At 52.1% G+C, this 14,404-nt stretch overlaps 6 protein-coding genes across 6 annotated transcripts; 2 read left to right on the top strand and 4 right to left on the bottom strand.

Moving 5' to 3' along the window:
* Positions 1-1,175: 1,175 nt before the first annotated feature.
* Positions 1,176-1,595, bottom strand: N7496_000363 (uncharacterized protein; the record flags this gene model as incomplete). Its single annotated transcript, XM_056693294.1, has 1 exon — positions 1,176-1,595. The coding sequence occupies one exon, from the start codon at positions 1,593-1,595 to the stop codon at positions 1,176-1,178; it is 420 nt and encodes a 139-aa protein (XP_056560023.1).
* A 726-nt stretch (positions 1,596-2,321) lies between these two features.
* Positions 2,322-3,395, bottom strand: N7496_000364 (uncharacterized protein; the record flags this gene model as incomplete). Its single annotated transcript, XM_056693295.1, has 1 exon — positions 2,322-3,395. One exon carries the CDS (start codon positions 3,393-3,395, stop codon positions 2,322-2,324), a length of 1,074 nt encoding a protein of 357 aa, XP_056560024.1.
* Positions 3,396-5,095: 1,700 nt separating this feature from the next.
* N7496_000365 (putative Ras family GTPase (Rab4b)) lies at positions 5,096-6,367 on the top strand (the record flags this gene model as incomplete). The annotated part of the gene is made up of 4 exons (XM_056693296.1): positions 5,096-5,158; positions 5,244-5,308; positions 5,408-5,442; positions 5,514-6,367. 4 exons carry the CDS (start codon positions 5,096-5,098, stop codon positions 6,365-6,367), a joined length of 1,017 nt encoding a protein of 338 aa, XP_056560025.1.
* Positions 6,368-6,903: 536 nt separating this feature from the next.
* On the bottom strand, positions 6,904-8,178 carry N7496_000366 (NAD(P)-dependent alcohol dehydrogenase; the record flags this gene model as incomplete). Its single annotated transcript, XM_056693297.1, has 3 exons — positions 6,904-7,830; positions 7,956-8,078; positions 8,155-8,178. The coding sequence occupies 3 exons, from the start codon at positions 8,176-8,178 to the stop codon at positions 6,904-6,906; spliced, it is 1,074 nt and encodes a 357-aa protein (XP_056560026.1).
* A 990-nt stretch (positions 8,179-9,168) lies between these two features.
* Positions 9,169-11,208, top strand: N7496_000367 (FAD-binding oxidoreductase; the record flags this gene model as incomplete). Its single annotated transcript, XM_056693298.1, has 4 exons — positions 9,169-9,424; positions 9,517-10,791; positions 10,864-11,039; positions 11,116-11,208. The coding sequence occupies 4 exons, from the start codon at positions 9,169-9,171 to the stop codon at positions 11,206-11,208; spliced, it is 1,800 nt and encodes a 599-aa protein (XP_056560027.1).
* Positions 11,209-11,275: 67 nt separating this feature from the next.
* N7496_000368 (Het-C domain-containing protein) lies at positions 11,276-14,402 on the bottom strand (the record flags this gene model as incomplete). The annotated part of the gene is made up of 5 exons (XM_056693299.1): positions 11,276-11,528; positions 11,607-12,009; positions 12,087-13,745; positions 13,828-14,000; positions 14,071-14,402. 5 exons carry the CDS (start codon positions 14,400-14,402, stop codon positions 11,276-11,278), a joined length of 2,820 nt encoding a protein of 939 aa, XP_056560028.1.
* Positions 14,403-14,404: the final 2 nt, after the last annotated feature.

The raw sequence follows: 14,404 nt of genomic DNA on the forward strand, positions 1-14,404 counted from the left end.
TGTTACTGTTGCCTTGAGCGAGTTGTCTGTGACGAATATTATGACATGACGATATGGCTTTGACTAATGATTGATGATTTGAAAACTTTGGTACGTGGACGTTACTGGGAGTGCATTTGATTTTTGATATCATGGGCATAGTCATGGCCCCACGGAAATTTTCAGAGATACTCTTCCGATGTATGATTTATGATTTCATTTGCAGGATGTGACGCAGAGAAAAAGCTTTCCATTTCTTATTTCTTGTATTACAGATCAATATCAATCATCCTTTCTACTGATCGAGTCTTGAAAGTCACCCAAACATTCGAAGGATACTAGAGTGCTTTACTCTCGAGTCAATACTCGTCGCATGGTCCATTAGATCGGAGAGCTTTGTAGGGCAATGTTTCTTCGAGAAGGGGATCGTCAAAACGTGGAGAACCTTGTCCACATTGACATCATTCTTCAACGGGTTGACATAACATGCAGGGCATTACGTCAAAGCCTCAATAAATCTACAGATCCACTTGATGTGGAGATTAACCAATACAATAATACTTCCATATCAAAACAGAAAGGTCCACATAGATAGTACAGATCTACTCGCAAATCTACTCTCCTACATTGCATAATCGAACAATAAACACATCAAAACTCAAGGACGAACTCGGACAAAAAAAGTTTTCGAGGTATGTGAGGAGGTTTCAAGATCATCAATCCAAGCGGTCATAAGACACCAGAAGAAGGGGGTAAAAAGGTTTAAAAATTAGACAAAAAACAAGAGTCTTGGATGACGTGAACAGGGGCCGGTAAGGAAGGTGAGAAGAAAAGAAAAAAAAATTGGTCAAAAGGGTATAGGCATCAAGAAGTCGGTAAAATCATCACAATAACCGTGATCGTTGAGAAGAGTAGAAGAGAAAAAAAAAAAGGGTGTATCAGAAGAATATGTATGGAAGAATGGGAAAAGAAAAGGAAAAAAAAGGTAGGATGTCGGGGGTATTCAACCGCAAGAGTTTCCAAAGGAGAAACGAGAGAATTGGAGGGTGTGAAAATCACCGTCAGTCAAGACGGGTTTCGTTGAGTCTGTTTTAGCGCCAGCGGCTGGGCTGCGCTGCGGATCATCAAGATCCGAATTCGGGGGCGCGTCGCATAAGCTCGCGCTGAGACCCAGAATCTCATTCTGCGCAGTCCCTTTAAACCATAAGCAGACCGGCGACGGCAACCACACCGGCGGCCATGGCACCAGAGACCTGGCGCATGGAGGCGCCGTTGGCGTGCGCGGAAGCGAAAGCGGAGGTAGAGGCAGCCGAGGGAGCAGCAGTCTCGGTGTTGACCTCGACGACGGTGGAAGTGCTCTTGATCAGAGGAGTAGAGCTGGACACATGGACGAAGGAGGAGCTGGAGAAGACCGGGGTGCTGGTAGGGGTGGGAGTGGAGGTCGGGGTTGAGGTCGACGTAGGGGTGGGAGTTGGGGTCGAGGTGGAAGGAGTGTAACCGGAGGGCACCAGAGTGATGGTGCTGGTCACGCAGGGAGTGGTAGAAGCCTGCTCAGCGGCGAAGGCCATGGGCACGAGGGCCGAGGCGAGGAGGAGGATAGTCTTGGTGAACTGCATTGCGGCGGTGGGATGTGTTTTGTTGATGTTGATATCGATATTGATGTGGATGATCTGATTGGAAAAGAGTGAATGGAGCTGGTAGAAACGAATGCGACAGCCCGTGTCTGTGGAGATATGGATATCAAGATGAAACGAATGACACTGCTTTCAAGGAAGACAGGAGATGTTTATAGAGGAAGAGAAGGGAAAAGGGAAAAGGGAAAGGGACGAGAAGGTGAGCGAACGGGAAATGAAAGGCCCCGTTTTTATCCCGTTTGGGGTTAGCGCGGGCTGTTGCAGACGTAACCCGCCCGACCAGCGGAATGTCGAAATTAAAGAGATTAAAAGACGGAGAAATCGGAGTCAACAGGGTCTAGTGAACAGGGTTTGGTGGAAACTATTTCCTATCGGATGATTTGAAAGAATAATATCAAGACTTCAGTAATAAACCTGGATTAACCTACAGGATAAAAAGGGGGGTATCAAGAGCATCCCAGGGGAAACTATAACAGTAACAAATAGCCTCGCCAGAGAAAGTAAAAGCTTGGCACTCGGTTCGAAGACACGGCGCATGTTTCCAAAAGGGGAATCGCCATAAAAATATCCAGCCAACAGCCAAGCAGCAACGGAAGTGCCATAAGTGCAGCAACCGGGTCATAAAAGAATAAAATCATACAAATCCTGTCCATCGTCTGTCATCCATCATCGGTCGTTTCGAGAAAAAAAGAGAGAAACACTGTTGGTTTAGAATGACCACACGGTCGCAATAACCACAGCCACCATCACCCAGTACCCACTAGCATTGACCAGAGTCACCAGAGGCCCCTGAGCGGCTCCCGAAGTGGAGGAACTGGAACTGGAACTGCCATTGTCGGAAGTCGTGCCATTAGCCAAAGTTCCGTTGATAACGATCTTCTCGGTGCCATTGACGTTGGCCACTCGCACCATGGACGTGTTGTGTGGCTGAGTACCGTTGAACAGGGACTCGTAGTAGGTGCTATTGTTGTTATCATCACAGCCACACTCCTGGTACTCTTCACAGAGACAGACCACGGGCAGTGACTCGTTCTTGTTGTTGGTGTTATCGTGATAGTAGTATGCATGGGGGTAACTGTAGGCGTATGCGCCCGCGAGCCAGATACCCGGGAAGAACGCCAGGGCTGCTGCTGGCAAGAGGAAAGGCGTAATCCCCGATGGGGATCTAGAGCCCGATGTGTAAGGTGATCGCGCACCACCTGCGTAATATCTGTTGTGACCGAATGTCTTAGTATCTGTGATTGTCTTCATGGGCTTTTGGGTCTTCGTCTTGGGGGTCTTCGCGCCGCCACTGCCAGACCCTGAATTCCACATCCAGGGCCACGAAGATCCACCACTACTGCCACTCCCAGAGGACCCATAGGTTGTGCCGTGAGAAGGATTGCTGGAATCATACCTGCCGCCGCCGTAGGATGGGCTAACCCCAGAGCCTCCGCTGGATGAGCCGCCTCGGTTGCTGGACGAACTCGTACTGCCACTAGTACCTCCTCGACTAGAAGAGGAACTGCTGCTGGAGGAGGAAGAACTGCCAGAGCGACCTCCACTGCTTCCACCGCTGGAACTGGAACTCGAACTGGAACTGGAGCTTCCTCCTCCACTCCGGCCACCGCCACCTCCACCACCGCGTCGCTTTTCGAGATCGACAAATCGTGCATCCAGAGTAGTCAAATCGGTATCGGAATTGCGCTCGATCAGATCAGATTGAGAAGTGAATGGAATAGACAAGGAGGTCACTCCCTGAGAGCCCAGGAGAAGGACCGTAGTTGCCCACGCCAACTTCATGATGAAGATGATGTCAGATCTGCGATCTTAGAAATGTGGATAGGTACTTTTGTATCGAAGTGAGGAATACTTTGATTTGAACCTCAACCCGGGTATGCAATAAGGGTACAAAGTCAAGGGGGGAAAGTTGGAGAGATTTAAAGAAAAGAAAAAAAAAAGAGAATACGACTCGAAAACAGAAAGCGCCCAGAAAAAATCAGGGTCTCCGGGGCTTAAATGAGCGGAGACTAAACCCCGGTCGGACAGTGGAAAAGCACCGCCCCTGAAAGCCCAAAGCACAAGCACCGAAAGTAAACTTTGGACTGGGCACCTGGTGCGAATACGAGGAAAGGCCCAAGATGTATTAGTACAAAGTCACTTTGGGCGGGAAGGCTGAGGCTGATGGCGGAGGCTTAGCCATTTAGTTCGGACCCTCCAGTGTGTACTAGACTAAAGAATGACAGCATAACCAGTAACTAGTTACTGTACACTGCATTACTACTGTTAGTCTACTACGACAGACGGAGGACTGTACATACGATGCGGAGTATTACTCCGAGGCTCCTGAATGAGTCAGTGGACCATTTCACTCTGCTGGGGTTCATTGGACTAAACAAGACTGCGCCACTCTACTATATGAATTACTTCTTCCATTCAATGTCTTCGATGCATTAGTATCATGTGCCTAGGAGAGACATACAGTAGTTTACTATATAGTACATGACAAATGTACAGTACTCCATCGAGGAGTCACAGATTCTTCTTGGTCCTTTTTCTAGAATTCTGGGGTGCATATCGATATACTACTTGGGCAGTCGACAGTATCTGCATAGTATTTCTAAAAGTGATAGTTGATTTGCTTATGATTTGTATTACATTGTTGAAACTCAGGCACTGCCTCCGGCCCAACGGCCCCTCGGCAATGACGGCATTCCAGGACCCTGCATACATCTCACGACCATGATCGCATTGATCATCATAACCCCGCAGGGTGGCCAAACTACTAAATGTTGTTCACAATATACTCGATGAGATTATCGATCATCTTCACGTAGGTGGCAGAAATGCATCGCCATTATCTGCTGATCTCTTGGTTATTTATTTCTACAGCATGACATCAAACTAGATCCTCCATATACCCGATATACTGGGATAAATTATATTCCCCTCTCGCTTCCAAGTTGACAGGCCCGTTCGCACTCAGCCTTGTTGTGGCTCCAATCAATTCGATAATTAATGTTACATACTCAATCTACTCTCGTTTTATGCGAGGCTGAATACCAGAGAGCGCCAAGAAAAGAGGTTAGGAGCGGTGAATGAGTGGAGCCAACTTTGCTCAGCCATCATTCGATTGTGATCATCCTTTGGATCGTGTTTACTCTGGAATACCCTTCGAGTTGCCAGTCTAAACAAGGATATAGACACATTTCCAAGTCAAGTTCAATATATCTAGAATCCTCGAATACTAGTAGATGTAAATATTGAATTAGACGGTCCAACGTACGATCAAAAAGTAATTCTCCCTAGTGATACTACTAAGTTCTACTAGTCGTGAACGATGATAAGGCCCACATGCGATCTCCGCCTGATCCTCGGCGGTCGGCGCCTTCGCTTTCGGGCACCCAAGCCAACGCATACCAACGTCAACACGAAGGATTCTCGAGAAACACACTCTCCTCCCTCCAACGCTTTACGTCCTTTCCTTTCTCCAATCTCGCGCCATGGTGCGCCCGAGGGGTCTCTCCAACTCCTCCTCCGTCTCCTCGGTTCCCGACCAGGATCAGGTACGCTGCATCCTCCCCGGCCCCTGGATAGCTCACCTTCACCCCGCAATGGTCGCATTAACTCGGAGTTTTTTGGGCGGGTTAGGAACTGGGGAGTATGTATGATTACCTGGCTAAGGTGATCTTGCTGGGTCCTAGTGGTGCAGGAAAGTAAGTATCGCCATTTCCCAGTCTCCCGTTGATCCGGGGAGAGTTATCATGAATAGATACTCTGGGACATGTGCTGATCTCTCGTCTTTTCTTTATCAGGTCCTGTGTGCTACACCGTTTCGTGAAGAATGAATGTACGACTCTCCCAGCTCTATCGCACGCTCATACCTATGCTTTAAGCATCCCTTGCTAACTCTCCATCCAGGGCGAGTCCTCTCCTCACAAACCATCGGCGTCGAATTCTCCTCCCGCATCGTCAAGCTCGGCACGGGCTCTCGTCGCCGGCGCATCAAGCTCCAACTCTGGGATACAGCCGGCACCGAGCGCTTCCGATCCGTATCTCGTTCCTATTACCGCGGCGCTGCCGGCGCAATCCTCGTCTACGATGTCTCCTCCTACGCCTCTTTCGCCGCACTCCCAACCTTCCTGATGGATGCGCGCGCACTCGCTTCGCCAAATTTGACCGTCTTGCTAGCTGGGAATAAAGCGGATCTAGCAGATGCGACCGCTTCATCTGACTACCACGACGATGCACACCGGCCCCCGCCGACTCCGTCGAGTACCTCGAGTAAACAATCGTTTCTCCCCTTTGACGCAACCGGTTCCGTGCGCTCTACGACATACCTAGGTCCCGGGACGAGAATGACTGCCTCGTTCGCCGAAGGTCGCGAGGTTAGTAAGGATGATACCGCGCGCTGGGCCGCGCAGTCGAATATCCCCGTTGCGGTTGAGATTTCCGCTTTAACGGGTGAAGGTGTGGAAGAGGTGTTTCAACGGCTAGCCCGTATTATTCTGACCAAGATTGAGCTTGGTGAAATCGATCCGGATGACCCGCAGAGCGGGATTCAGTATGGAGATGGTGGCATGTATGGTCACGGTGCGAGCGATGCTTCGAGTATCCGCAGTCGGGCCACGCTAGATGAGAATGCGTTGTCGTTGCATCGACCATCCAGGAGACGAGGCAGGCCGAGCTCGGGTTGGAAGGGCGGCATGAGAGAGTGGGAGGATGTATTCCGACTAAGTGGTTCGTCGTCGAGGAGGAATCGGGGGTGCTGTTAGCATACCCCGTCTTACTGTGGTTGAGGAGCAGACTGGACGTGGATTTTTGAGTTTTGGGTTTCTTTTTAATCTGTCTTTCCTTTCCGTCATTGCACGATACCCCCTTTTCTGACGTTCGTTTTATGAGGTCTACCTTTTTTCTGCGAGATGCCTACTGATGTGGTTTGTGTGGATATTGTGTTAGCGCTGGCCCGTGTACATTGTATTAGATGCAGGGGCATATAATTTGGACGTTCCCGAAAGAACAATTGCCATGCTTGTTACTATCCACACTATTTCCTCGAATTTGACCATGACGAAGATGCGTCTAGTTATCTCTAGCACCTCTGGAGCTAATTTGGTCCAGAGGACCTGCCTAGCCTCGCCCGACTAAGTTGTTAAAAGGTATACTTGTGGTCAACTAGTCTCTTAGGTGTAAGTATGATTCGGAAACACGTTAATCAATTTTTCATTCTTTCATGAACCACAAGGGTCTGTCTCACTTGAAATAATCATTATAAATTCATATCTTTCTTCTTCATCCTTGGTATCATCTTTTACACATCGATACCAGCAATGAGCGTCTTAATACCCTTACCAGCCTTAACCTCCTTGAACGCATTCTCAGCCTCCTCAAACTTAACAGTGCCCGTAATCAACTTCTTCACATCCACCTTGCCGGCCGAGACCAGCTCCACCGCAAGCTTGTAGTCACCGCTACCATAGCGGAAGCTACCCCGGAGAGTCAACTCCTTGGAGCAGGCAGCCATAATGGGGAACTGGATCTCGCTGCGGCCCATGCCGCCCTGCACGTAGGTACCGCCGTTGCGGAGGACGTGGATACCAGTGTGAACAGAGGGCTCGGCACCCGAGGCATCGATGGCCACATCCGCACCAGCACCGAGACCGTTCTCCTGGCGCAGGCGCTCTGCGTTCTCGGTGGCGGGCACCTTGGAGGGCATGAAAGTACCGGTGGTCGCGTAGTCCTTGGCAAAGTCCAATCGGGACTGCTGAATATCAACCACAATCACCTTCGAAGCACCGAAAGCCGTCGCCACCGCGCAGCACAGCAGTCCGACGGGACCGGCACCGAAGACTACCACGGATTGTCCGGGAGTGACTCGTGCCTGGCGAACGATGTGGACGGCCACACTCAGCGGCTCCATGAGGGCACCCTCCTGCAGGGAGAGGGTCTCGGGCAGCTTGTAGCAGAAGTCCTCGGGGAGGACGTAGTATTTGGCCAGGGTGCCGTCGTAGGGCGGGGTCGCGGCGAAGGCCATGTTCTCGCAGAGGTTGTACTTGCCAGCCTTGCAGGGCTCGCATCGTCGGCAGGAAATACCGGGCTCCATGGCGACGCGGTCGCCGACCTTCAGTGTCGTCACGGCCGAACCCACTTGGGTGATCACCCCGGCGGACTCGTGGCCCAGCACCATGGGGTCCTTGACGACGAATTGACCGATGGAACCATGCTCCCAGTAGTGCACCTAAAAGATTGAAGCGATTGAGGGTTAGCTTTTCGACTTTCATGTTTTGTTGAGTCTCTCGTCCCCTCATACGTTGACTGCTAGTTTATGCTTTGTATAGCATGACAGCATTTCGTGTTACATACATCACTGCCGCAAATTCCGGTGTATTTGACGTTGATCAGGACATCGTGGGGGTTCTTCAAGGCGGGAACTGGGCGGTCCTCGAACTTGACCTTGTGAATGCCCTCCAGGACAAAGGACAGATTCTGTTTTTGTGTTTGTTAGCCGGTGAACTCGGTCGTGGCGGGGTGGAGGCGGGGCGGATCGCATTTAGCCATTTACCTGGGCGGTCTCGGATGCGGTCATGGTGGAAGAGGAATGGATTGAAAGTGAGTGTATGGGAGGAGATTGAAGAAGAGAAGAAAAAGAAGGATGAATTAGAAGTGGAAGAATGGAGAATAAGGGGGAGAGAGATGGGGAAGATATATGGATGAGTGTAGGAATTTATTGCTATTCAAGGCCCCGGCAAAAATGGGAATGAACCGAGCTGGGAGCTCCCCGCATGACTTTTTTTCAGACTTGGAAAAGTGCCTTAGTTAACTAACTAGCGACTGATTCCGGTAATAAACTCAATCAAGTCAGTCATAATTCGGGCGACTTTCCCCTGGTGGATCCAATTGGGATTTTAACCGCGGAGGGCCTTTACCCGATTCTGCCTTAAAAGGAGAGTCCACTTGTCTTGGTAGTAAGAAGGTCACTGCTAGCGCCCACGATGTCCAGCTGACCAGAGGGAATTTTACCATTTGGATGTTTCTTTTTTTTCGGTGGACATTCTAGACTCGTAGATTGTGTAACTGTACAGGAGACTCACACTATGGAGACTGTACAGGTGCAAGTGGAGAACTGTACAGTTGTCTCGATGAGATCACGAGGACGGGTAATATCCCATGACCAAAATTGATTATGCTTGAATTATTATGCTTATATATTAGAAGCAATTATATATATCTATCCCAGTTGCTTTGTGCTAATTATGACTGCTGATTCGAGGGGAACTATATCTTAGTCTAATCTATTGTGTATACTGTTCTCCATATTAGAGCAGACCTCACCAATTGACCTCACCAGAGATAATATAATCAAAATAATTCAACTATATCACAAAGAATAAAAACAATCATTCTCTTACCACTATCATGTATACAACTTATTCTTCTTGTCAGTGACGCTGTATTCCGGCCGAGAACCTTACTGCACTTCCGCGCTGCCTGCGCCAAGCCCGAAAGCATCATCGAACTTCCTCTCCGCTTTCTTCAATTCCACCTTCCTCGAGCACCTCGCTCTTCACAGCCCACCATGGTCCGCCCACACAGCTCCATCCTACGGGGAGCTCTACGTACCATCCAATCTCGCCCCTCGACAGGCATTTCCCAGCAAAGACTCTTTGCCGCCTCGGCCCGATGCCGCGCCAACGAAAAGCAACAAGCTTCCTTCAAGAGCCAGCTCTATGAGAGCACCCAGCAGCGTTTGAAGCGCGAACGCGCTGAGCAGGAGCGCTATGCTCAATATCAGACTCAGTCGTCTGGTGGCCGCTATGCGGCTATGATGTTCGGTATGTCCTCAAATTCTTGATTTCCTCGGATTCACGTCCGGCTCGTCAAAAAGTCTCAATCGCCGTCGCTAACATCCTGTCGCAATTGATAGCTCTGATCTTCTTCTCATCCGGCGGTTACTACCTCGGATCTCTCAAGCCCGCCGCCCTCCCTACTTCCTCTACAACCTCCCTTGCAGACCTCGAGCCTCCCAAGCACAATGTCTCTCAGTCCAATCTCCAAGCTGCTTGGTCCGACTTTGTCGAGATCCTCGGCAAAGAGAACGTATCGACTTCCCCCGGTGATCTCGAGACCCATGCCGGCTCCGACTGGTCATCCTATACTCGCAAGGAGGACGAGAAGCCCTTCCTTATCCTGTATCCCGCCTCTACCGAGGAGGTTTCGCGCATCATGAAAGTGTGCCATCAGCGCGTTATCCCCGTTACCCCGTACTCGGGTGGTACCAGTCTGGAGGGTCACTTTGCATCCACGCGTGGAGGTGTGTGCATTGACTTCCGCCGCATGAACCGTATCCTGGATCTCCACAAGCGCGATCTGGATGTCGTCGTCCAGCCTGCCGTGGGCTGGGAGGATTTGAATGAGCAGCTAGCCAAGGACGGCCTGTTCTTCCCCCCGGACCCAGGTCCCGGTGCTATGATCGGTGGTATGGTTGGAACGGGCTGCTCGGGTACCAATGCCTACCGCTACGGCACGATGCGTGAGTGGGTGCTTTCGCTGACTGTCGTCCTGGCCGATGGAACGGTTATCAAGACCCGTCAGCGCCCGCGCAAGTCCAGCGCCGGTTATGACTTGACGAAACTCTTCATCGGCAGCGAGGGTACCCTCGGCCTGATCACCGAGGCCACTTTGAAGTTGACGGTCAAGCCTGCCAGCCAGAACGTTGCCGTCGCTAGCTTCCCCAGCATTCAGAGTGCTGCCGAGTGTGTCACCCACGTCGTCGAGGCGGGCATTCCCGTCGCAGGTGTTGAGATCCTCGACGACGTGCAGATGAAGTGCATCAATGCTAGTGGTTACACCAGCCGTGAGTGGAAGGAGTCTCCTACCATCTTCTTCCGTTTCGCTGGTACCCCTGGCGCTGTCAAGGAGCAAGTCGGGATGGTGCAGAAGATCGCCTCCAAGACTTCTAGCAAGTCGTTTGAGTTTGCTCGCGGTGATGAGGAAATGTCTGAGCTGTGGAGTGCCCGCAAGGCTGCTCTGTGGAGTGTCATGGCCATGCGCAGAAACCCAGATGACCACGTCTGGACTACTGATGTCGCAGTCCCCATGAGCAGACTGCCTGATATCATCGATGCTACTAAGGCCGATATGACCAAGAGTGGCCTCTTGGCTGGTATCTGCGGTCACGTTGGTGATGGTAACTTCCACGGTAAGTAGTCTTCCTACGAGGCCTGAAACGGCCCCCCTCTTTCAATCGCGTACCTTCTAACTTTCTTCACAGCCATCATCCTCTTCGGCGACAAGGAAAAGGAAATCGCCGAGGGCGTCGTCCACCGCATGGTCAAGCGGGCCGTGGAGATGGAGGGCACCGTAACTGGCGAGCACGGCGTCGGCCTGGTCAAGCGCGATTATCTTGCCCACGAGCTAGGCGAGTCTACCGTGGACGCTATGCGCCGGGTAAGTCTGAAAAAAAAAACGCAGATCCTGTCATTTCTACATCACGAAATTAACATATCTATTTAACTCTTTCTAGCTGAAATTGGCCTATGACCCTCTCCGTTTGCTCAACTGCGACAAGGTTGTCCGCACCGAGCAGCCTGCACCGGGCGAGGTTAAGGAATGGTAGAGCTATTCCTCTATCCTGCCTTTGCAAGCCCGTATCTAGGATTCAGACCACCTCGAATTTGAACGGTTTAATCCGATTCCGATCCCGAGCGGCGCCGGTGGTGATGGTGTCGGCGACGACGTCGTTCGTCCTCGCTACCATCGCCAGAGTCTCTGCTGGAACGACGCTCATGCTGAGGCCGGCGCTCGATAACGTCCACATTACCACCGCCGAAGCCCTGGCCATAGCTCTCCTCCCGCGGCTGGAAGCTTGGCCGCCCAAACTCCTGTTCGTACCCTCCGCGCGGTGGCGGTGGTGCACCGTATCCGGATGAGTACTCCCTGTGACATCAAATATCATCAATACCCCCCATTTGCCAACATATAAAATAAAAAGAATATCTTGAGCTAAGAACTTACCGTTCAACGCGTCCATCGCCGAAGCTGCTCTCCTGCACAGTCTCGTAGGTAGACTGGGGCGCGCCGTAGTCGTAGCGCGTCTCAGTACGTTGGTACTCGGTTCGACCGGACTCGTAGGTCTGGCGGCTCTCCTGCTGGTAGTAGCCTCCCTCGTCCTGTCGAGTTTCCCGATACTCCTCGCGCCGGTAGCTCTGCACCGGGGGTGGGTTCGGCGGGAAACCTGGGTTAGGCGGGAAACCTGGGTTAGGCGGGAAGTCGTTGCGAGGGAAATCGCTACGATAGTCGTCACGACCAAAGTCGGGGCGGGGAGGAGGAGGACGCTCGCCGTAGGTGTTCTGCTGGGGATAGTCGTTGCGAGCAAAGTCATTGCGGAATTCATCCCGGCCATAGTCGTTGCGAGGTGCTGGACGATCATCACGGCCGTAATCATTGCGATGCGCCGGGCGCTCCTCGTATGTCGGCTCACTCTGATTCTCGTACCCCCCTGGCGAGGTGGCGGCGCATAGCCGAATGACTGGGTCTCGGGCTCTTCGCGACGCTCATGGTGGCGTCGACGATTCTCGTGCTTGTCCTCGTCATCGTCATCATCATCATCATCGCGACCACCGTATCTGTGCGGCTTAGGGCTCTTTTCTCTCTTGGGGCTCTTCTGTCTCTTAGGACTCTTCTGCCTCTTGGGGCTCTTTTGTCTCTTCGGGCTGCTTCGGCCTTCAAAGCCGCCATCTTCCAGGGCCATGGAGCCCACACTGCCTACGAGACCACCGACAAGACCGCCAAGGGCTCCTCCTCCCACGGCCTGAGCAGCGATCTTGCCCAGTCCGTTGTCAGAAGATTGCTGGTAGCTTCCGCCGCCACCACCACCACCAGTCTTGCCGTGTTTCTTCGGCAGGGCAAGGGGCTTGCCGCATCCGTGGCCGCAGTCCTGGACACCCTCCTTGTGGTTTCGGCCTTGGCGGACTCCCTCGCGGCTGAGTTGGTCGCGAAGTTCCTCGCGCTCGCGTTCGCTCTTGCTGCTCCACCACTGCTCCACGGTGGAGAACATGGTTCCGCGAATGTCGGCTGCGCCGTCATCGCCGGATCTGTGTAGCGCGGGATGGTGGAACACACCGGTAATGATTCGGTTCAGCGTGCGGTCAATGTCGATGCTCTCATCATCCCAGCATTGCATCAGCTGAGGAACGGTCCACTTGACCACCTCCGAGGCAATTCGTCCAGCGGGCTCGTTGAGGATGTTGGAGAAGTGGTCCTTGGAAAGCATCGAGTGGGTGGGGTTCGAGAAGTTGTCATCATTGAACACAACGTGCTGCTGATCCCGGCTAGACTGGATGACTTCCGAAGAACCCGTCTCCAGCTCCGACTTGGCTTGCTTGATAAGAGGCAGGATGTAAGGCGCGATCACGGAGAAGACAAAGACGGTGATCTCGTCTTGAACCTGCTCAATCAGATCTGGGAGAACGGGAATCTTCTCAATGGCCTCGTTGATGCTCTTGAGCAGCTCATCGTGCCATTCAAGGACGGGGTAGATCTGCTTCTGGACATTGCTCAGGTATTGAGCCCACTCCTCCGGCTGGCGGGGGCTGACGTTCTGGGTATCGTGGCGGGCATTGTCTGCCTTGGCCTTGAAGTCATCCATCTTACCAGCCTGGTCGCCGCTGCTCCCAATGAGACCACTGGGGATCTTGCTGAGCAGATCCTGCAGCATGCTCTTGGAGGGGCCCTCGTTCTCGGATTCGGAGATGACACCTTCCAGAGACTGGAGTTCGGACTGCTTGGTCTTGTCCGAGAATTCTCCCAGGACCGAGTGGAAGAAGTCAACTCCACCAAAAGTGCCCGTCACGATAGGATAGACCTCGTTACGGACTCCCCGAATCTGAACCTTGGTGTTGCGGCCAACGTGAGGGAAGACGCCCCTCTCACCAAGCTCGATCAGACTGAGTTCCGTGTAATTGGAGTGGGCAGCGTAGTCTTCCAGACAGTGCAGACCGGTTCCGAGAAGACGCAGAGCCTCGTGCAGGTCATCATCGTTGCGAGAACGGGCATAGCGACGGCCGAGTTGAATTGATTGACCCAAAACACGGCGGATCAGGGCAGCCGAGGTATCAATACCGAGGTCTTCGGATGCGATGTAGTTTTTGAGGCCTGTAGCAAGGAAAGGTCAGTCGTTAGCTGTATGACACATATAATTTGGAGATGTGTGAGAAGTGACGACTGTGTCACATACCAGTCCGGTTGTCAATGGACAGCTCACGCTCCTCGTCGATGGGTCCACGAAGACGACGGTCGTAGCGTCGGGCATCATCACCCTCAGCATAGCCTAATGGGTTATCGATATGCTCGGTGGGTTGGTAGCACCCCAAACGTTCGGTGGTGACTTCGAACTCGCGAGTGCCATAGCTAGCCGAAAGAAAGTGATTAGTTTAGAACAAGTGTCTTGTGTTGTGGTGTTGTGGATAAAACAACTTACCCAAAGCTCATGAAGCCCAGGACCCAAATGAGAATGCGAATAGCCTCGGCACTGACGTGCTTGACGGTGCCCACATCGACCGCCTGGCTGTAATCGCGCAGCCAGTTACCGAAATAGACGCGCTTGACATCCAGCTTACTGAACTTGCGTCCACCAGCGACACGAGCCAGGAAGAGAGTCAAGAGGGCATCTTCAATATCACCGTGACGCCAGTTTTGCCCCTCAATCTTGGAGAGAGAGGCGATATTTCCGGCACCGAAAGCATAAGCCTGGCCCGAAATGGCAAGGATGATCAGGAGGGAGAAACCCAAGCTCTGTAGAGACAGGGCCATGG

This window comes from Penicillium cataractarum (genome assembly GCF_028827025.1).
Source record: "Penicillium cataractarum strain IBT 29864 chromosome Unknown utg000001l, whole genome shotgun sequence".
In the NCBI taxonomy this organism is placed as follows: Eukaryota; Fungi; Ascomycota; class Eurotiomycetes; order Eurotiales; family Aspergillaceae; genus Penicillium; species Penicillium cataractarum.